This window comes from Lynx canadensis, chromosome A2 (assembly GCF_007474595.2).
Source record: "Lynx canadensis isolate LIC74 chromosome A2, mLynCan4.pri.v2, whole genome shotgun sequence".
NCBI lineage: Eukaryota > Metazoa > Chordata > Mammalia > Carnivora > Felidae > Lynx > Lynx canadensis.
The window spans coordinates 38,207,933-38,231,757 of record NC_044304.2 but is presented as its reverse complement, the minus strand read 5'-3'; the positions used below and the strand labels follow the sequence as shown (position 1 = coordinate 38,231,757).

Genomic DNA, 23,825 nt, shown 5'->3' with positions numbered 1-23,825 from the left:
CTCCCTCTCTCTCTCTCTCTCTCTCTCTCTCTCAAATAAATAAATAAATACGACCCATGTTACAAGCTTAAAAGAGTCATTTTGTATTAGACAAAATCAGTTTTGTTCACAGGTACATACTGTACCCTTTGAGTTGACTTAGAGGTCAAATTTGCTAAGTTTTTTTTCTTATATGATCTTTCCAGGTCACCCTGGGTATATCTTACCTGCTTTGATCTCCCTTCTCCAAATACCTTTATCCATAGTGTGGTTCACCATTTACCTTTTCCTCTTTATTTGGGCTCAGAAACGACCAAAGTCTTACTGTTGATTTAAGTTCCTAAGTTCCCCCAAGAAGAATTGGAGGATAAAGTTGTCTCCGAAAAGAGCCCGTTGTTGTCCCCTAAGTTTCTGTCTTTTGCCCAGCCCCTTCTTGGCCTCCTGCCTCCCTTCCTCAGAGTCCTGTTTATTCATTGTTCAAGTTTTATGTCAGATTTAATGTAGGAATAGTGTTTGCTTGGGTGGATTGCTCTGCCTAAGGAACGGTCCGCGAAATGGACTAAATCTAAGAAAATGTAAACAAATGTGGAAAGTTTTCTAACTTAGACTGATGGTAAGTTTTCTTTGCTGTGGCATTTGCCCAGGATCGTGAAGGTCAGGATCCCACCCTAAAGTGTACTTCCCGGAGTCCTCCTGTATGTAAAAGAAGCCCCGAACATGGGTGGGTACTCAACACAAACGTGTTTCTTCCATTTTTCCTTCCAGGCACTTCAAGTGGCAAGACAGCTTCTCCTTCAGCAGCAACAGCAGCAGCAAGTTAGTGGATTAAAATCTCCCAAGAGGAATGACAAACAACCAGCCCTTCAGGTGACAATTCTTTAAAAAAAAAAAAAAATGACACGATACACTTTGGGAGAGCTGACAAACAATTCAGAAGCGGATTGTGTCGGGAGTTGCAAATCACGTACGAAACTCTTGTGCAGAAGGTGCATTCTTAGTTTACCAGCAGAGTATGACATTTCAGAAGAAATGTCTACTTAACCAAAAGCGCAGTTGCTGGGAGGAGCGTCTCCTAATGAGATGATGTAGTAAGAGGATGAGTAGTTACAAGTGTGGGTTGCTAAATGGCAGCAGGTAGCACCAAGGAGCAGTTCCTAGTACTCGAGGTAGGTCACCTCATTGTCTCATGATGGGAGTAGAAATGCAGCACACGTACGCGTAATGTTAGCGCAGTGGTTTTTAACTGGGTGTGATTTTACCCACCAGGGGGACGAAGGGCAATGTCTGGAGACAGTTTTTTTTATTGTCCCATGGGGGCATGGGTGCTCCTGACCTCGAGTAGGTAGAGGCCAGGGATGCTACTTAACTGGTCCTGTACTCCAAGGAAAGATCTCCCACAGCACAGAATCGTTTGTCCCAAAATGTCATGGGGGTCAAGCACCTGTTAGTAGGACTGATGAAGATACGGCACTTTTAATATACCTAGTAACCAGTATAATGCACACTGTTCTTTAGTGGATGTTTTCTGGATCGTTCATAAAAACTGGCAAGCAATTTGTGTGTAAAGATTTCAAAAAAGACTGGTTTAGCAACTTCTCGTTTCAGGCCCATTGAGGGCAGAGCCGTAGTTCAGGGTAGGAACGGGCTCGTAAAAATCTGCTTTGAATTTTCGACTTGGAGCTGGAAACTGTGACAGATATTTCCAAAAAATTCGACAGAGGGTGTTCATGCTCACATCCAAGACAGGGCACTGCCAGGTTCTCTGTGGTTCAGCTACTCGTACAGCTGGGAGTGGGACGTGCTCGAAACGGGAAGTAAAAGGAACTTCTCACCCTGGACATTTTGGGACGGAATTTGTAAATGGTAGCTGCTGGGTGGAATTTGGCCCCAGCGACATTGATCATGGGGTCAACCCAAATCCTAGCTTGTGTTGACTTCTCTCAGGTCAGAACGAAGTGACCACACTTCCCCAATGATCCTGCAAAGATCTGACCGACGTTGGGGAACAAGCCCTGCCTCTACATCTACTTGGGAAAGCGTCACTGCCTAGAGCACATAGAGTAGCACTTTATGGGGAAAAGTTGGATGGCAATGTGCACTGTTGACTAACACTTTCAAAAACAGTTAGTGATTTGGTAAACCATCATCGCTGATCCATAGGCCTTTCCGCGTGTGTGAATGCCGGGGATATTTTTAATGAGGTGCAGTGCCGTTGAGGTCCCATGTCAGGTGCTGTAAGAAGTGCTTTGTTGTGCAGATGTCTTAAGAACAGCTCTGGAGGATGAAATATGACTGTGTTGACCTTTCAGCTGTGAGCTTATTTGTCAGGATTCAAATAAGTTGAAAGGATCAAACTGAACAGTTTCCGTAGTCAGACTGGGAATTGTGTTTCAGAGGTCAGCCGCGGAGGCCACATTGCAGATTCCAGAACATAGCCAATTGTTGGTACATATTAAAGTGCTGGGGCATCTCCTGCAGACAGAGACACAATTAAAATTCTAATTTATTAATGTATACAGGGAGCTGGCCCAGCCTGTCACTCAGTGATTCAAATGACTGTCCATTCTTTTGGCCTCCCTCTTGGAGCTCTAACAGCCTTAAAAATACTGTTAGTCCTCTTGAATTTATCAGACCTCAAGTGCATTGGAAAAATGACAATATATTATTGCGGGGAGGTGGGAATCTTGTACGTAGTAGAGCTTTGGTTAGGGATAATTTTAAAAAGTACACACATACACAGTCTGCCTGATGCACTGCTCTTCAGGATTGAAGATCATTTGTAATTTTTTTTATACTAGACTTATATTCCCTCATACTTGCTTTTTAAAGACATATGGCATTTTTAGGTAACTTCTTTTCCAAGATGAACGAAGTTGCTTTAGGGCTAAATATATGAAGTAAAGTTTCAGGGGATTTCCTTTTGAGGGCTCTTTTTCTTGCCCGTTATAAGGTTTTCAGCCACCAGAAGAGTATGATACAGAGAGCTTCATTTTTCTTGGCAAAGACAGTGTCAAAACCAACCTAACACATTCTGCTGAGCACTTCAGTCTGTATAAAAAGTGTGGGGCGAGGGGGCCATCTTGAATGCTGGTTTTGCTAAATAAGATGTTTTGAGTCCCTTCCTACCCCTCTGTGGGAGAGTTGACAAGCATAGAATTTAGACCAGCTTTAAGAGTTGATTGGGAGAAAAAACAGTGGGTTGACTGTGCGCGCGTGTGAGTGTGTGTGTGCGTGCGCGTGCATCATAGACTACGTCTTGTCAGCTGCCTGGTAGGGTCATGCAAATCCACCAGGCTTTATTAGGTTGGCTGACCTTCTACAAACAGAAAGGAGAAATTACTAACCTAGGTCACATGGTATATTACCTCCTTAGAAAAATACGTATATAGACTCGGTGATTCACGGAAGGAATAACCTTCAGAGAGATACCTTGCCATGCCATGCCCTCGCTGGGGCACCCCAGCCAGTGTGGCTCTGAAATGAAAGGGAAATCCCATCACAAATCTTAACAGGGTTCATTTCTGTTGTTCGTACCCTTCGTAACCACACTGAGAGACCTATTTTCACAAATTTCAGATCTTCCGCATAGAGGAAGCCTTGACAGGGAAGAAGAATTTGATCTACTGATTGCTTGAGGGGAAAGGAAAAAAAAAAAAGAAACCCAAATCCCCAAATATACTGTGACTTATATTTTAGGCATATCTCACACTTCTCTGCTTTATGTTTGGCAGTGCTCTCCAGTTTCCCAGGCTGATGATAACAAACAAAAGAGAATGGAAAGTTAGAGGAGGCTCTAAGTGGTTACTCGATAGAGATCACAAAATGTAGTCAAACATCAGCAATTTGGACTAATTTCAGGAAGACGCTCTCTCCAGCTACACGTACAGAACTAAATCTGAGCTGGCCACATTCTTGGGCGACGTGTGGTTTATATAATCAAGGCATTAATTGGTATAGATTCTGCTTTTGATGTTCTTAAAAAACAGTCTACTTGGTAACCTAAATAGCCCCTTGGTCAGCCTAGCCTCTTGAGCTGCCTTGCAATTTTTCTTTTTTTTTTAATGAATGACACAAATGAAAATTGAAAATTGGCCCCGTGGTAAATTCAGGATGAGGATGATCTGGGTTTATTAGATGTGATTTGGTGAGCATTTCTGGATCAGCCTCCACGCATAGGGGCACCCTGCCGATGCTTATATGCACACGAAACCGTCAAGGGTACAGACCCTGCCCTCAGGATGCTTAGGAGTTGTCAAAGAATTAACAAGGGTTTGCTACAGAAAAAGAAAATTGTATGTGGGTAAAAATAGTAGGCTTGCTTTTATAAATATTTACATGCTTCTGAAGATTGCTTGAACAAATGAAGTAAACGCTTAATGATGCAGGTGTGCTCATAACCTCGAAAACGTGTGACTTTACTGGCTGAAGATTAATTTGTGAGTAGATGAGCAATTTTATTGATCGAATTTTGGAACTTTGACCACCGTTTCTGGGTAGTAATTCATTTTGGTTCTTTAAGCATTTTAGTTGTTGGCACGAGTACATAAACTGGAAGGAAATCAAATGACACATTTTCTCCTAAGAAAGTAAAAGTACATGTGTATTCTGGCAGCGTTAAAGTTAGGAAAGAAAGTAAACCTTGTGTGTTGCTTACAGCGGAAAGCTGACCACAGTTTCAGGCCGTCTGTAAAGAATTTGAACTTCAAACCAGTCATCTGAGACGTTCCCCTCGTGCCTGTCCTCCCCCTTCCAAGGTGACATCGTGTAGGAGCCCCTCATCCAGGAGGCCATTTCACTGGAAGGAAAGGTAGTGAAATCCACTGGGAGGTACAGCCGTGTCATCCAGTTGGAGGTTCAGGAGTATAATGAGGACTCCTGCTTAAGGTAGAGGAGATTAAAATACAAGATGCAGCAGGTGTTTTTTTTTAGCATTTTTATTTGCAGTTATATAAAACGTCCTTTAGGCAGCATTTTTGCTTTGCATTAATGCCACATATAATCTTAGTACCTCATATCATTTCCACGTTATTCGCTAAGGAATAAATGGGTAAGAGGAAACCTTTAAAGGAAACTACAGTTTTATGTTGTAGATAGTGAAATGGAATGGTTTTTGAAATACTGACCCTTAAAAAATAGCCCTGCGCGCTGAATTAGTAAAGTGGATATAATTCAGGAGGAGGCAACAAAAATTGTTTTAAATGTCTAGAGTTAACATTGTCTAGAACTGGCATCCCCGACACGAAATTGAGGGGAAGTGGTGAAATTTGGATGCCTTGTCAGATGTCATTGTTAATCACACGACTTTGGAGACTCCCAAAACCCTGAAAAATAAATCTTGGTAAGAATCAATAAAGTAGAAATGATGCTTTAAAAATGGTTATTAAGTCTTTCGGATTATACACACCATTAAAAGTACGATAGAGGCAGTGACCCCTCCCTTGAGAAAAATGCACAGGCACACAGAATTTTGTATCCTCTTGTAAGGGTTTCCTGAACCTCAAGGCCATCCTGTGGCTCTGGTCAAATACTCTTAATTTCAGATTTTTTTTTCTAAAATAGTATGCTTTGGGATGCCTGGGTGGCTCAGTCGGTTGAGTGTCCAACTTCAGCTCGGGTCATGATCTCACGGTTCGTGAGTTCGAGCCCCGCATTGGGCTCTGTGCTGACAGCTCAGAGCCTGGAGCCTGCTACTGATTCTGTGTGTCTCTCTTTTTCTGCCCCTTCCCCACTCATATTCTGTCTCTCTGTCTCTCAAAAATAAGTGTGTAAAAACTTTTTTAATAAAATAGTATGTCTGGTCCTTACCTCTGAGTTTCTGATTGGAGTTGTAATATAATCAATTAGCTCATTTTTGCCATTTCAGCTTCAGTGTATAGGATGATCCCATGTCCCAGCCTTTCCAGGATATCCCTAGTCTATGCCTGTTGCCTGGCTCTATTTATAAAAATTGTCACTCTTTGAAAGTATCCCAGTTTGGGCATTTAGTTACATGGTCATCTTACATGTATCCAAGCATTAAAATTCAAGTGCGATGCTCATATTTTAAATGTAAGCATATCTTTGTCACCATATGCACATGTCACTGTATGCAAAGATAATTAACATTTAGTCAAGTGCTGAATGTGGGACCATCCCCATGGCTACCCTGTGGTATAGGAATGTCATTTACCTGTGCTGTGGATGCAGAAAAGTAAAACTTACAGAAGTTCCCTGACTTGCTGCAGAGCACACAGACAGGTATAGCACCAGAATGGGCAGCCAGGTTTTTTGGGGGGACCACAGACAACCCGTATGCTGTCAGGAAGTTCATTATAGCTGCCCCTCCCGTGTATATTTCCTCAGCATCTACTGAGTGCCCTGTTTGCCACAAATAAGCAAATTATTATATTTTCCATATTGTAAGCAAAAATGAAACCAGACCAACAAAATCCTATTCCACTGTAAATATCTGGATTTCAGTTAAGAGGACTAAGGTCTGTGTAATTATCCTTAATTGTCGCCTTGTCTGTGTGTGTGTCCCAGTGGTGAGCGACAGCAAAGAAAAGTTATTTGTCCTTCTCAAGTCTGAAGTGCTCTTCGGAGCTTCCCTGCGTCGGAACATGGAATGGTACGTTGCAATCATTGCTGGGGCTAGGAGGTGGGGAGGGACAGGGAAAAAAACATACTTGACTGGTCAAAAATGTGTAAATTGCTAACAAAATGACACATGTAATTAAGAGTGCTCCTACCATTTTACCTTGTGGTTTACACCTCCAGTGTTGAAAAAGAGAGCGACTCCCACCTCGCTAATTACCATTATCACTGAAATGCTAGGGTTGGACTCATTAGTTCCATGTGCATTTAATTAGAGGAAGGCTGAAATTGGATTTAACTTATTACTTTTTCATGGATCACTTTCTTGTCATCACTTCAAATTGGATTGCAGCCCCAGGTAACTAATTATGAGAGCCACAGGATCAAGAGTGAAAAAAAAAGGTAATTAGGAATAACACTGTTGGACCCTTGCTGGTCGTCCACTTGTGCTTTGGAAAAAGGAAAAAAAAAGAGAGAGAGAGAGAGAGCGAGCGAGCCGTATTTTGTAGTATTACAGATTAGGGAGTTAGAGGTATGCATGGTTGCTGGGCATCATGGGAGCCTGTCACCACCCATAGTGGTTTCTATGATATACAACTGAGTTGAAGATGCCGAATCGACATGGTTCCACAATCGGCTCCTTAATACCTAGATTAAACTTGTAAAAGCAACAGATTGGCTGTAGGTATGAGGCATCTCAACAACTGTGTAGTCTGGGGGCCTCACATATATGATTACAACAAAGCTGTCAAGATGCCTCTGAGCCAAAGTACAGAATATTTTAAGTACAGGGAGTTAGAATTTAATGAACGTATTAATGTTCCAGAAACATCATTCATATCTGACAGGAAGACATATCAGTCAGCACAACAGCAAGGTTTAAGGGTTTGTACATCAGGAATTTTTGTCAAAGTTTCCAGCAGACCATAATATTCAGACCATTTACAGTGCTTCTGGTTTGTTCTCTTACCCCACCCCAGTATTGTGGATAGGCTTGCTGAGGTTCAGTTTCTCCTTCCGCCCCCATCGAAAATACTTTAAAACAAATTATATTGTTTCCATGTGCAGAGCAGAATTCAGAACTGCAAGCAATCAATTTTATTGACATCGTCTGAAAAAATGTTGGTGACAGTTGGAGGATGTGAAAGGCTTGGATTTTTAAAGTCGCCAATACTAAGCGTGGCCAAAAAAAAAAAAAAAAATTTTTTTTTTTTTTTTTTAAATGTAATCTCATTACTCAAAAGAAGTCCTGGGAGTTAGACTCTCCCAAGAAGGGATTCTTCTTTGATAGACTGTGATAGCATAATGAGAAATCTTGATATCAAGCCTGTGGGTTTCCATGAAGGGAGAAAAAGCTTCCCAGAGAAGTGAATCACCAAGAAAAGATGGCTATTGTTTCCTCAAGTTGTTTAAAATTGGTTTTAATGCTCTGTTAATGTAAGCAAATAATCATGATTCGGTCTGGGGTGACTTTCAAACCTGGGTAAGTGAGACTTGTTATTTTTTTCAGGACCACAGGGAAGTAGAGACAGGGATGTGCCTACCTGACGGTGGCCACCACATTATTATTCCCAGAGTGATAAAATGCTCTTCCTGGAATTATGACTCCGTTTCCTTTGTGAACCTTCTGAGCGAAAGCTCAAAAAACCAAAATAGTCATCATCAAGTCGAACGCAAAAAAAATTAAGCTTTTTTTTTTTTGAACATCTTAAGTTGATTTAGAATTTTTGTACACAATATTCGTCTGTGGTTGAAAGGGGGCACGCCGAGGTCAAGTGATGTAGTGTTTTCCATTTTTCCATATGAGTCTCACAGTGTGTGATAAAAGCAAACTCCTTTATTTGGTAAGTCTGCAGGAATTTCTGATGAAGTGCAGAGGTCATGTTCCCTGTCAATTTGAGTAGCCAGCATTTTTTAACTACTGTTTTTTCTTCTCTTTTTGTGTGTGTCTTTCCTTCCCTGCCCCCCCCTAAACCGTGGCACTTTTGTGACACATGCACAGTGAAGTCTTCCAATCTGAAACTCATTAGCACACAGCATTGGACCCTGTCCAGTGGTTAGAAAATTTCCTGAAGCCTAGAATAACAGCATTTGGTGTGAGCACCACAGACCAGCAGTGACAATGGGGGTAGTCGCCCTGCCCTGGCGCCCTGCCCGGTCGGGAAAGCCGACTGACCGTGCCACACAGTGGAGACAGAGGTCGTGAATATGGGATGGGCTCGGAAAGTTTGGTCCTTGGAGAAATATGCTTCTGAAATCACCAGGCAGTATCTTTTTTTCCCTATGCTTATTATTTCAATTGGTTGGGAGGTATTTATCAACATTAACTGCGGGAACATGAAAGCAAGCCATTAGAGAAATAGGATGAAAAACCAATTTCTACAGAATAATATTTTCACCTCTGTAGCTATTGGGCATTACAGAACCTATGGATTTAATTCATTCGTTCCAGCATTATTCGTGGCACCTCACGATATCCAGGTAACACGACCAAGTTGAAATCCTCATCCTCACATTAGAAAGGTGACACAGTTCATGCGATGGGTCAGGATCGTTTAAGCCAAGTGTTCCAACAGGAAACTGAGTCCCAGAAATGGAATAGTAATATTAAGGAGCAGGCACGTAAAATTATACTTTCTAGGAGCCAACTACTTGCAACAACCGTATGGGGATCAGTGCTACTATTATTCCCATCTTACAGATGAGGGAGTGTCGGAGGGGCGGGCAGAGAAGTTAACTTGCCCAGGGCCACACAGCCAACGAGTGGCAGAGCTGGGGCTCTGGCCCAAATAGTTTGGCTCAAGCATCTCTGTGCTCTTACCCTTTCCATTCTGCCGACTCTCACTGAGCTGCCGCTGGGCCCGGCAGACAGGGACAGCGAAAGGAACGGAATCGGAGTTGCTGATGCCTCACGCTTGTCACTAACCACTAGACCACACTGTCTCCTAATTTGGACATATGTTTATGGGCATATTTGAAAAATAGTGCTTGTAATTGAAATATGCACTTTCTAAAGGGAAATGACGCTTGGGAAAGAGAGAAGAAAGGCGGGTATTACTCAAAGTCTGCAGACAACTCTGCAAGTAATTGTCTAAAGGCAGCCGTTGAAATTGAGAAGCAGTTTGGAAAATGTACAGTTTGGGAAATTTGTGTACCGATGTAATTACGGTAGTTGTGAGTTGATGTCATGCCTAGTAACTGTTTTTGTATTGCTTGGGCCTTTGTTACTGAGCTGTGATATCATGAGCAAACTATTATAAACATAGCATGGATATAGCATGCTTGTGTAACAAAAGATCGGGAACTTTTATTAAGTTTGTTTTCCTTGTCATATTGTAAAAATTTATTATGTGTACTGTGTATATTAGAAACAGATTCGGGTAATTCTGTCTAAATGAAGTCATCCCGGCTATTTCCAGACTGTCTGTTTTTGGTTGTGAATAATTTTCATACATCAGATGGTTGTCATATTTAGTCGCTCTCAAAATTTTAAAGAGAACATATCCCATTTTGAACTTGGGGTGGACTTTAGCCGCCCTGCTGTTGGGATTGTTTGAGTTTGAAATTACTGCCCAGTAAATTATGGAGACTGAGCACCAGTCATTTCTAAAGGGTCTGGGCCCGCTCCCTTCTATTCATAACCTTTCCCCCTTCATCAAAAGAACAGATTTTTAACTACTTAAGTAGTAGAATCGAAAGCTGCCAGGGCACAATTGGGCAAAGAATGCCAGCCCTTGTCCTTTTATGTTACATCCCATTGAGAAGATTTGGTAAACATTCAAGCAGACAGAGCCCGGCATTTATCGGTGTTCATGGTAGAATGTGGATTTTAAATGGGTTGTTCAAAAACTTTAGATGACTCGATCCTTCCCAGCTACCCTCCCTAGCTCCTTTTGCTTACCAAGCTTTTATGACCTGAGTCTTCTGCCTGCTGCTTCAGTTTGGTTTTTTTTTTATACCAGCCGTTTTCCTTCCTCCCCTCCCCTGAGTATGTGGCTTCTTTTCCCCCCCCTTCATCATTTTCTTGAAGTGTATTGTCACTAAATTCAGTGGCCATGTCTCCATTGCCACCATCCTTCAACCTGTCTGACTTCCTCGTGGCTAAGTCAACCTTTGGCTAACTCAGATTTCTGGCGACTGCTTTCTTTCAGACTTCATCAGTGCAGTACTCCAACCCCCACCCCACCCGGGGTCCCCAGACTGTTTTCCTTCTGTCTCCCAGTCCTCTTCCAGAAGAGAAGTTCATACGTTCCCCAAAGTTCATTTCCTTTGATCTTCTCCAATCGTGTATCCATTCGCTTTGGCTGGCCTGGTGCCTTTGCACCCGTGAGTCCACGCCTGTTGATACCCCCCCTGTCTGTCTGTGGCTCTCTGCTCACCATGACAGCACTTGCAATTATCTCTAATGCAACTGATCACTTTTGTCACCAGACTCTATTAGAGTCATGAGTCATCATTGACTTATTAATTTCCTTCATCCCTGCCACATTATCTGTCATCAGAACTGCCATTTTTCCTTCCACTCAGTATCTTGTGTCCATTCCTTTCTCCATGTTTCCCCTGCTTCCACCTTGTTCCACAGGTCAGGCCTTCAGTTGGCACATGCTTCCTCTGACCCCTCAGAGCATCTCCTGTGCTTCCTGCCTATTTCCTATTCACTGTAAATGCTGTGTCACTGCCCTATTCAAAACCTTTCAGTGGCCCTCTCTTATCTACCATACCAAGTGTAAAATCTGCTGCCTTCCTCTAGTTTCTTAGTATTCTAGGTTTGGATTAAATTAGATGTCCTGAGAAGAAGGTTGTAGTCTTCTTGCTGGGGAGGGGGGAAAAGGGAAATTCAGAGCCATGATTCCCTTTGTCCGGAGGTATGAATATATATGTCCAGTCCGTTTGATAACATGTCAGAGTCCCCCAAATCCAGATTGTAAATATTGCTTGTTCTATCGCCTACCATTTAGACAGAAGGCCCTGGTGATTAAATTGTGTTTTGAATTTAATTCCAAGAGAATTATATCTCTGTTTTCTTCAAAAGGAAACTAAAAGCCATGTGATATGTTTTCCCAGATCTAAATTCTCTGCTATGTTGTCCCATGCTTCTTTTTCGTTGCTATCTATTGCTGCAGCCTAGTGGGTTCCTTGTGATCTTTTCTGGATGTAGGATCCGCAGCCAAGGCATTCCTTTGCACACGGAAGAGCTGCTTCATCAGACCTAATGGAGCCACGTTTCATAAGACGTTGGTCAAATTATGTCTGATTAGTTATTTGATAGCATAGAGGAATCGTTACCTGTTCTGGACACAGAGTTAAGAGTCTCAGCCACACAAAGAGGTTTCGTCTGATCCAGACACAGAGCGGTCCTACCTAGAATGCTGTTTGAAGGATGCTAGAATTAAGAAGGCATCCGCTGGATCAGCATGATTGATTAGGCATGTCTGCCATGGCACCACCACTGGGAGTGGTGATAGGTGTACCTTCTACCTGCCCAGCTTGGTGTGGACTTGACTGACGTAGTGTTTTGATCCCACACCCAAGTAGCGAGGTACTTAGGATCATTTTTTTCTGGGAAAGTGGATAGATCCAGCGGTGACTATTCACATATTACCTAAAATTAAACACGTACTTTGTGGTATTCCCTATACGCTTATCTGAGACCGAGAATATTGTATTCTTATCCTGAAACTGCGCCAGTGCATGGTCACAAATAAGGTGCACTTTGCCTTTAAAGACACAGGGTCTCCTATACCGGCTCACCACGCAAACTCGGCAGGGTGAGTGAGAATTTCAGAGATTTGTGGTTCAGAACACCGTGAGAGGGGGCACATCTTGATTAATAGCACAATCTCTGATGTGAGGCTGCCAGGTTTAAGGCCTAGCACTATACCCTTAACCACTGTGTGACCTTGGGAAAGTAACTTAACCTCTCTGTTTTCTCATCTAGAGAATGTAGCTAATGACCTCACCCACCTCATGTGATTGTGCACATGAAATGATTAACGCATGAAAAGTGCTTGCACCATGCCAGGCACATAGTAAATTCTCCAAATTTTATCTTAATTCACTTGATACCGGCTGCCATTCAAGTATATGTTGTAGGAGCTAACGGGGCCTGCCCGTGTGCTTCTAGCTCACCAGTGTGGCACGCGCGGTTCACCATATTTTATGGGAAGACCTCGGGCTCCTCATCTGCAGAGTAGGGATGATCAGAATGTCTGTCCTACGAAGCTGTTAAGAAGATTAGCTGGGTTACCTCGTGTAACAGCCTAGAACTGTGCCTGGCACACGATGAATTAGGCACCTAATAAATGTCACCTGCTGCCATTATGCCTGCTACTAACTATAAATCGCATTATCCTGATGGAGCTTGATTTTCCTCGGCGTGTCACTGTTGGCATAAATGAGGGTCATGCTGTTCTGATATTCCCATCCTGGTCTTTCTTTTGTCCTTGTCGTCTCAGAATTTTTATATGAATTAATGCTAGGTCTTCTTAACGGCCAAGGCATTACTTCCTAATCTGAAACGCTGAAACCGTGGCTTTGTGCACCCTGCCTGGCCCAAGTCGGCAATCCATAGATGTCGCTCTCATTCGTGAATTAGTGAATGAGTGGGTGATAAATGAACGAATGAGATCGTGAAATACGTAAGCCAAGAAGAAAGGAAAATTGATGCTGCTTTAGTGGCTAAGGCTGCAGGCTGGTGTTCGATTCACAAATCTCGAGGAACGTTTCAAGAGTGGAAACAGCATTCAAAGAATCCGGTGTCATTCCTGTCCAAAAATCTTTCACGGGGTCGATGACGTGAATCTTGCCAAGTGTAGAGGAAGAATCAGAAAACCCCTGCATTGCTGTTTGACCGCCCTAATGCTCTGTGCTTGCCTTTGTATATTCTCTAATCTGTTTAAGGTATAATATTAATGACATAGAGCTTTAATTCATAAGTATAGACAATTAAAGGAGACCAAAGGCAAAGTACAGAAATGTGTTTGTCAAGATTAAGTTCAGTGAAGCATAGCGAAGATGGAACAGATTATTACAAGAACTTGGAGGGAAGATAGAAAATCCACCGAAATCTCTCATTTTGAAAGGAATTGGTTTACTTGATTATTTGCAACTCCCTCACACTCAGGAAAATCTAAGACAAATGAAAGCAAAACACAATTTAATTGAGCTATTATTTTGCAGACTTTGGCTTGGTTTCAGACAGTCTAATCAAATTGTGCGTTGCTCAAACAACTAATGTTAAATGCAGCCTACCAACAGATGTTTAAAAAGAGTCTCGTTGGAAAATCTGCATCCTGGATTTAGTCTTGTTGAAAAAAACATAGCTGCAAAATTATATTTTTGAGGACGACACCCAGTGACAAGCATTTCCAGAAAAGATAAAGTTTTCTTCAAGCATGCCTGGTGCCTTGGGTAGAATTATCTTGAATAGTCAAAGGTGGCACTCTGGAAATTAAATTTCTTGGAAATTCTCCAGCTCTGTGCCATACAGAGCTGTGCAGAGAAATCTCCTTTATCACATTACGTCACCGGAGTCCAGTTGCAATCCCTGGATCGTGTCAGGGGCCCGTGTGCTATAATTTATAATGAGCCCCTCCAAGTCCTGCAAGGCACATACTGATTGATGACATTTAAAGGTACTGTCAAGGTGGCTAGGTAATGAACTTGACCTTCCTCTGTCGTCTCAGTTTCAAGTTTGTACATATAAAGAGACTATTTCACCTGCCATGTTTGCTTGGAACTTTTCGGTAAATGTACAAAAGGAATTTGGCTTAAGAGTTAACTCTTTTTGGGGTGCCTGGGTGGCTCAGTTGGTTAAGCGTCCGACTTCGGCTCAGGTCATGATCTCACAGTTTGTGGGCTTGAGCCCTGCGTCAGGCTCTGTGCTGACAGCTCGGAGCCTGGAGCCTGCTTCGGATGCTGTGTCTCCCTCTCTCTCTGCCCCTCCTGCTCACACTCTGTCTCTCTCTGTCTCTCAAAAATAAATAAATGTAAAAAAAAAAAAAAGTTAACTCTTTTCTTCCTTTAGACCAGGGGTCAGCCAGCTTCTTCTGTAAGGTCTAAATCGTGAATACTTGTGGCTCTGCGGGCCATCCTGTTTCTTTGGCAATGTTTACTCTGCAAAAGCAGCCGTAGACAAGACATAAATAATGGGCATGCTCTATTCCAATAGAAATTTGTGTGGACGGTGAAATGTGAATTTCATGAAATTTTCACATGCCATGAAACATTCTTCTTTTGAATTTTTTTTTTCATCTCTTTAGGAATATAAAAACAATTCTTAGCTCAAGGGCTCTACAGACGCAGGTGGTGGACTAGATGTGGGCTGTAATTTGCCGACCTCTGCTTTAGATGACCAGATAAGATCTTGCAGTTTGCTCATTGAACAAAGTTGCCTGGATGAAGCGTCTAGCAAGGACTGCAGTCTAGCCATCGTTTAGCAAGCTTTGTGCCTGACATGCACCTGGACGTGCATCTACTTGGAGGAAGGGGCATCTTTCTCTACCTTGCACTCTGGTCCCCCCCAACACCCAGTTTATCTTCTTTTATCTCGTCTTAGTCTGACATCTGTCTACGCAGTGCGATACACGTGAGGGTAAAGCTAGTAATTCGGGGGATGCAGGGAAACAGACTTAGCTGCCAGGGCCTTTGCTAGACCATACCACATACTTGTATGAAATCGATGAAAGCAGTGCTTTCAAGCCACCTTACTCCAGTCTATCAGAGTATTTTCGTCATGTGTCTGACTTGATTACATCAAAGGACTTCACTGCCATCTGCCAGAAAAACGTCTTCTAGATCTGTAGATACTTTATCAATAGTTAAATAGATGTAGGATGTCTGCAGTGTGAATGGCTCCCCTTGAATCTACGATGTAATGGCACTCCTTCCACAGGGGGCCCTCCTGCTGTGCTCAATCATACGCCGATGCAGATTTTCTCCATCGTTTGCATTTTGAATCCAAGCATGTCTGATTTTGACAAAGTGACTTACCTCCATAAGTCTCGGTTTCTTATCTACCAGAGATTAGTCAGTGGTTCTCAACCCTGGAGGCACATCAGAATTAATATAATTTTTATCAGCTTCAGGATCTAGGTCTCAAAGCTTTTTGAAATCCTAGGTAGATTCCTGAACTCTACTGAAGAAGAATCTTGGGATAGGGCCCAAGCGTGGGTATGTTTCAAAGCCTTCACGAGTGCTTTTCGTGCACTCCCATGGTTGAAGACCACTTGTCAAGGTGACAGTTAAGTTCTTTGCCAACTTGAAATCTCAGTGTCTCTTTCATTGTGGTTTCACTTCATCTCTTCCCCAGCCTCCCCCTAGGGTAGTAGAAGTGAACTCTCTGACTGTATCTCACCAATGTGCGCCATCTGTGGTCATCAGAAAATGTTAAGGAATCCTTGGTCAAGAGTCTTGGCTTTGGCCTTTGGGTATTCGCCCAGGGCATAGCAGTGGACAGGAGGCTGAACATTCTGTGGAACAAATAGGTAGCCCACCCACCCTATTAACCTTTGGGTCCATTAGAGAGGTCCAGGAAGTGAAGACAAAGGATAATCCCGCTGGTATCCTATTGAAGGTCTTTCTGGGGATTTAAAATACACCGCTCATCTTCCTGTCTTTATGCAGTTGTGCACTTCTACTTTAGAATGGACCGGGAGACTCCATTTTTACAATACGTGCCAATTTTTATGATCTTTCCAGGGCAGCCCAAATTGGGAAATACTATAAGTGTCACAAGATCACTAACTTGATTTCCTACCAAAGTCGTTTGGATACCTTTCAGGTAAGTGTTGAAATTGGCCTACATGCCAGAGTCACACCTGGTTTCTAGAAGTTTAGGGCATACCTCATTCAGGAACTCGAATGTTATTTAAAACGTGGAGTCTGTGTTTACCCAGAGCCTTTCTTCTTTCAGTGTTCTATAAACAAATACCAGCTCTGCTCCTTTTGCAAAATACAGAAAGAAAATCTACCAACATGGAACCAAAAAGGTGAACTGGATTTCTTCCACCCCTGTATGTATTCCCATATTCATGTTTGACTTTACTTTTTACAAATAGAAGCCGCTTCGTTCTGCCACTGTTTGGGAGAAATTTGGGGACTGTTAATTGTTGAGGGCAAAACAGTCTGACAGCAGCCTGGTCAATGAAGTGCACAGGGCCTTTGGGGCAGTTTCTTTAAGGTAACACTAGCTGTTTGAGGCCTGAATATCCACCATCTAACAGCAAGTAACCAATCTGACTTTTTTTTTTTTTTAACACAATTTACCAATTGGCGTTCCACAAAAGAGAGATTATATTTTTTGACTTATGAACAGCAGGTCAGACATTTCAAAGAAAATTTAGAGAGCAGTAATTTTGAAAATGTACACAGATGAATTTGAAAATAAATATTTCACTGCCTACACAGCTCTATTTAGAATACTGGCTTTGGAAATGTATTCCAGAAGCCTTACCATTTTGCATGACACGGTGTCAGTTCATGCACAATATATTAATGCTTAATTGAAGATAATGTAACTCAGATCAAAGGCATAATTCACAGGCTTGCAGAAACTCTTACGGAGATCAGGATTTTGACTAATAGAAGTCTGGACAAAACTGGTTTATAAAAGGATCTCGAGACCAGCTGAGCCTTCATCTTTCTGCTCAGCTGATGGTGACAAGACTGGAAATGAATGATACCAGAGTGGGTGGACAAGGATTGCCCTCATCTCCACCATTCACCACCACCCCCTTGGCCACCAAATTCCCTGCTTTGGCTCCCAGCTGGCCTCTGGAGCTGCTCGACTCTAAGGCTCTTGAATATCTCATTGTCTACAACGAGGGTTTAATTTCCATCAGTGTCACGATATCTGCATTGCTCTGGGAACTTTAACTTGAATATGAAGCATGTGAGCTCTCAGCAGGCCTTAGAACGGAGCTTGGCAAACATAGACCTGAGCGCCAAATCCTACAGCTTGTTTCTGTAGGACGCACAAGCCATTTATATTTTTAAATGGTTGAAAAAAATCAAAGGAAGAGTCACATTTCATGAAACATGAAAATTCCACAAAATTCAGATTTCAGGGTCCACAAATGAAGTGTTTTCGAAATTAACGCTCATTAATTTTGTCAACTCTACTTCCTACCTGGCCCTTTACAGAAAACATTTGATTTGACTCCAGACTTGGAAGTTTGTTTGGGTTTGGTGTTCAGGATATCTTTGGGAGGAAAAGCTTGGCTATCTAGCTACTTACTCAGTTTACAGAGAAACAAAGAGAAAGACAAGAAAACTTTTTTTTTTTTTTTTTTGGTTTTGGTTTGTTTTGTTTCTACCTAATGTTGGAAAAAAAGCAGAGCAAGGCTTCAAGGGAAACTGATAGAAAACGAAGTTATTGGAAGCCAAGACCACAGCATTTTGACGAGAAGATGATTGATCTTTATTATATTCATCACCAACAACAAGATCTAAGTCTCATTTTGATCTTTATTAATATAATTATTATCTTCATCAAGATCTAGAACTCATTTGGTATTAAAATTCGGTTGAAATGATTCAGCGATTCTATCTGACAGCAAGGCCCTGGGGGATAGATATGAACTTAGAGGATTGAGTCATTCATTTACCCATTTATTCATTTATCCATATTAACATTTCTTATATACCTCTTGTGAACTGGACCCCACTTAGCCCTGGAGTACAGAATTGTTCTTATGTCAAAGTTGAAACTGCACAGAGGGCATTAATACAATAGAATAAATGCACTAACAGATGTAAATATAGGCAACTTTGGGAACATAAAGGAACAGGGCCCTTGAAACGTGACTAATGCGCCTGCAGAATTGAATTTTAAAATTGTATTTACTTTAAATAGCCTCACATGAGACCAGTGGCTACCATTTTGGACATTGCAAATAGAGAACGTTTCCATCATCATAGAAAATTCTGCTGGACAGTGCTATTTGAGAATTTTCTTTGGCTTTTGAAACATTTTGGTGAATGTATTCCGATGAAGGATCAAAAAGTCACCCCTTTTAATGTGGCTTTTTCATATAGCCCCAAAGTGTCTCTCTCTTGAGTCCTTGCCACGTAGTAGATTTTCTCCATCCTTCTTTTACTGTATTGCCGTCAGGTCAGGACAGTTCTACAGTAATCACTGGGAACATCTAGTGTCTCCATTTTTCTCCCTTGGAGCTTAAGTTTTTCCTCCAAATAGGAAAAAAAAAAAAATCCAAAGACCTGGAAGCTTCACTGGCGGAAACCAAGCCAAACTCCCTCCCCCACGGTGAACCACAAGACCCTTTGAAAACTGACGATTATTTTTATTTGTGTAGACTTAAGATGGAAATAAGAACTTCAAAAAGGCATTTGAAAAATACCCTTCTCACCAAAAAAGCTTAAATCATTTCCTCTGAAAGTTTCCTTCTATCGAAGGTTTGCTTTGGTCCCACAGACCAACCTCCTCCTTTCCTCAGTCTGAGGGGGAGGAATGTGACCTTGAGTTTCCATTGATACTGCTCTTAGGGTCCCACAAGGGTCCTTGTTCTTTCCGTTTTTCTCAAAGGCAAGGACTGGCACACCCTGGTTTCCTGTTGGCTTTTATAAAGCCAAATCCTTGAACTTCGTTTCCTGCATCCAAATCCTGTTCATACATGTGCTTCTCATACCTGCCAAGCAGGTGTGAGCTTTATTGGTTTTTGTTATTGGTCAACGATGATAAAAACAATCATATTTCCATTTAGACTAATAACAGTAATAGTAATAGCATGAAGTTCATTGACTGAATATGTTGAGTGGTTAGGGAAAAGCTTGTGGTTGCCCTTCATCTCTAGCTTAAGCTAGATATTGATGAGGTGGACCGTAGAGCTTGGCTTTCAAGACCATGGAAGGAAATAGACCCAAATTAAAAACCTATTATTTATCAGTTGTATGTCCAAGTTAGCTTGCTTCTAAATTTCTTCTGTAAAATAGAAGTATCTACCCATCAGATTATATTGGAAGACACAGTTAAAAATGGTTACGTATGTTAATTATATATCTATGTCAGATATATAATGTGATACATCACATTTAGAATGTTGCTCACTCTTGTAGCCACTGTTCTAATCAACGCATTGTGAAGTTGATTGCATCTTACCACTTGTGAGATCCTAGGCTTGGACTGTCCCAAACAATTGGAATTTTATGTAGTATTGAGATTATTTTCAATGGCTGTAGGTGGGCAGAGAATGGCAGTTTTCATCTCCTACCTGCATTTTCAGAGAAAATTACATTTAGAATGGTCAGAGTTGTATCGTCATCTCTCGATCTTCCATATATACTAGGTGAATTGAAGACTCTTCAGCCAAAGAATTGATGAATTGATGTTCACATCTGTAGGTCTTCTCTACAGGGTGTACCTCTCTTCTGATGGCAGAATTAGCTGTGCCTGCTGAGAAGAACACACAGGGTGTGTGATGATTATTCTACCCCCACTGTGACTCCCTCCCCGTTCCCCTCTCCATACTAAGGAGGAAGTTGTACAGTTACATTCTCTTTGACTTTATAGTTAACACGTGTACCACGAGGACCAGGGAATGCTCTCATTTCCTTGTAATTGCTACTTTTCTTGCTCTCGATGTGTTGGGAAGGGAAGAAGGGATTTTCAAGCCCTGTCTTGATGAAGCCTTCTGGTCAGAGTTGACATGTTTCCCTTGGGGACCAAGTAATTTGTTACTCTTCATTGCCCTGTCCCCTTTTCCCCCAAGGGTGGTTCTCTTCACACCTGCAGAAGACTCGTTCTTTCACTTCTGTATTAGCACATTATTTACTGCATTTGTGAAAAAAGCGACAAATGTTTTCTAACAGCCATCCTGACAACTTTGGTACAAAGAGGGCAGCACTGTTTGTGAAAAAGCGTAGGCTTGTCCACCAAAAAAATATGAAAGAAACTTAGGAAGTGAAATTCATTGAAAATAGGAATTTCGAGATTTATGTTACTTATGATAGGAGAAGAACAAGGGAAGCACAAATTGATTCTCCATTAAAGACTGCAAGCTAATGGTCCCCAGGCTAGACGCTATTTAATTTGCCCACAGGATATTTAACATCTCGTGGAGTTATTTGCAGAGGTTAAACAGTCTGGAATTTTTCCATCAAAATACCATTTTCCAGCTTTTCCTTCCTGTCCCCCCCCCCCAAAAATTCGCTACCTCAAGCAACATTCCTATAAAGCGCCAGTCGTAGAGCTGAGAAATGCTCCCCCTTTCTACCTTGCCATGGACTTCAGATAACCTGCTTACTTGTTTCAGTTATCAACGTGTGTCTGCTCTAACATCTCTTTTAAGTGGCCAAAAGCTTTAGTAACAGAACCAAGGTAGAGCCTGGGAGGGCTTTACTGTTCTGTAACAGGCCAGCTACAGCCAACGGACTTGGGAGTTCTAGGTTCTTTGCATCTCTGCATCTGATGATAGATTTGATTTCTTGCTTTAGCTGGTCGCCAGTGTGAAAATGGGAACACCCCTTTCTTAACTAGGACTCTGTGTAGTGAGGATTCCCCTATGGCAAGGATGATGTAGGTTTTCCCTCATGAGGTCTGGAAACTCTGTTACCCCCAAACTTAGTGTCCTAAAACAACGACGTTAACATTAATTGTTTCACACGTTTTCTGTGGGCTAGATGTACGGGAGTGGCTTAGCTAGGTAGTCTGGCTCCTAGTCTCCCATGAGATCACAGTTAAAATGTGACACTGGAGCTTGACTGAGGCTGGAGGCTCCACTTCCAAGATGGCTCTCGCATGTGGTTTTGGCCAGAGCCCTCAGTTCCTCGTGCTTAGGGTTGCTTTAGAGTGTCACAACATGGCAGCTGACTTCCCCAGATTGATCCAAGTCCTTCGGGACCTAGCTTTGGACATCACATACTATAACTTGTGCCATATTTATTGGTCACACGGACCAGCCCTGACATAATGTTGGAGGAGACTACACAAAGCGCGAATACCAGATGGTGGGAATCTTTGGGGCTGTCCGAGAGGCTGAGTACCACCAACAGTAACCTTCCCAACAGCCCTATTTAGAGTTATTGCATGAGTGACCCAGCATAACAGCTAGTAATATGTGACATCCCTCAGCTGTGGTGGACGGAAAAAAAGGTTAAAGGCAAGCATGTGGCCTGAGCCCTGAGCACTGGGGCAGTGTTGGTTCAACACCGTTGGTGAAAGAGTATTGTTCACCTCATTGAAAGATTTTCCAGTGACGAGTAAGAAAGAAAGATTGATGAAAGAAGAGACTAAAGGCATCAAGATACTTGAGGAATTAGATTTCTTTCTCAAGTTCTCCAGACTTCCTCCAGTCTTTCCCTGGTGAACATTGAGAGGCCGCCTATTCTCACAGTTGTGAGACCTTAGAAGATAATCTGCAAGTGATTTTAGGGCCAAATAAGTAGTTCATTATTTCTATCCAACTGCCTCTCTAGTGTCTCAGAGGTCGTGGGCATTATTGGGATGATTTTGCGTGTGCCACGGCCAGTTATGTAGTTAGGTCGTCAGGTGGAGAGTAGAACAAGCCTTTACAGAGACTCGAGGAGATGTTCATCAGGTTCCCTGCGCAACATTTGACAAATGATTGGGTGGCTGTGTCAACCTAGACACTCTACCAGGAACCTCAGGTAAACAGCAGATGAAGCAGAGAGAGTCCCGGAACTCATAGAGGTTATATTCTTATGGGATGCTAACCCAGTAAGGAAAAAGAAAGTAACCAGCAGATGTCCAGTGATAACGAAAACAACTAAGAACGCAAAGCTGGTGAAAATGTAGACAGTGGTAATGAGATTCTCATGTTCAGTTGGTCGGCCAGGGAAGACCTCTTTGAGACTGTTAAGTTGTGACCTCGATCACGTGAGGGGTTGAGTCTTGCAAGTATCTGGAAGAAGAATATTTCAGATTAAGAATATTCCACAGCAGGTGGAAAAGCCCTAGGACAGAGACAAACTTGGGTGTGCTTTCCACGAGTCAAGGAGGCTCACCCATATACTGATTCTGATTGACTGTTGGCTTTGCTCTCTTGACCATAGTCTTGCAGTCTTGTCTTATTCTCTTCTTTAAAGAAATACTGGACAAGATTCACTTGGGGAGCGTGTTTTGCTGTGGTGAGTTTGTGTGTATTTCCCCTTTTTCTCCCCACAGAGCTTTTTGCAAAATTTATGTATGCAAACAGGTATTTTTGTTTGTTTCACTTGAGTTGCTTTTGCATAATGTAACAAGCCCATGATTTCACATGTACAGTAATTCATAGAAAGTGATAGTCATCTTGCTTAGACACCTTGGTTCTCAAAACTAGCTTGCTAAATATAGTACCTTCTCAGACCCATATAAGATGCCATAAAAAAAAGAAAAAATAAAGGTCAAAGTTTCCCCACCCACGAATTTGGTTATAAAAACAGCAAAGCAGGGTTTTTCTGAACTTGAATCAGTAAATTTTTAATTTAAATAGTATCCTGTTTTGACAAAGTGCTAAACCACAGCAGTCTCAGGGAGACACTGTTAAGCTTTTGTCAGTGCCTACTGGCATCTCTCAACAGGAAACTTGGGATGGCTTTTGTTGTCATTTTGTAATACACTGGCAAGGAATGGGTGCCCTTATTTGCTGCATCCGGGAAATGGACAGAGGAGCTCTGGTGCAGCTCAAGCCTGTTTACATTAGCTTTACTACATGGCGTAACCTTGTGCCATACAAAGCCTGTATTGTTTCTTTTGTTCAGTTCAACAAGAGCTTTCTGCCTTTACTAATCAGCAGGCTGCCAGAGTGAGACACAATGTGATGTCACACAGGCTCTACTCCCTGACCCACCCAACAAAGAACTGAGCCTGCAACCTTTTCCGATCTTGGTGTTACGATGTGATCAGTGGTACAGTTCACCTCTCGGGGCCCTGAACGGTTCCTGAATGGCCTGGACCTCCCGAAGAAATCCAAGGTGCTATAAGAGCTCTCTGCTGGAGTTCATTCCCAGCTCTCTTTTATCTCAGTTTGTTGCATGTTGAATAGTAAGTTGCATTTTACTGTAAAGGTGACTGCATTTTTCTTATGGGGCCTTCAGGGTAAACAGCCGTTAGTTTCCATCTGTGAACACACATGTAGCTTGTGTTTGGGTAGGGTGCCTGGTGCTTCCGAAGTCATTATTTCTCTGTAATGTTTATGCTCCGTGGTTGTGCATAGATAGATTCTATGCCCCAGTGCCGGACGGAGAGGTAGCCTGTAATTCCAGCTGAATGTGTTACACTTGAAAGTAGACCAGAGTGGGAGCAAGAGATGGATCGA

At 42.2% G+C, this 23,825-nt stretch overlaps 1 protein-coding gene across 3 annotated transcripts in view; it reads left to right on the top strand.

Annotated features, from left to right (window-relative positions):
* Window positions 1–23,825, top strand: part of FOXP1 (forkhead box P1) — a 174,701-nt gene that overhangs the window by 18,585 nt on the left and 132,291 nt on the right. For all 3 annotated transcript variants that reach the window (XM_030307234.1, XM_030307233.1, XM_030307231.1), the window contains exon 2: window positions 745–846. In XM_030307234.1, coding sequence (XP_030163094.1) covers window positions 745–846 — 102 coding nt within the window. The remainder of the gene's footprint in view (window positions 1–744; window positions 847–23,825) is intronic.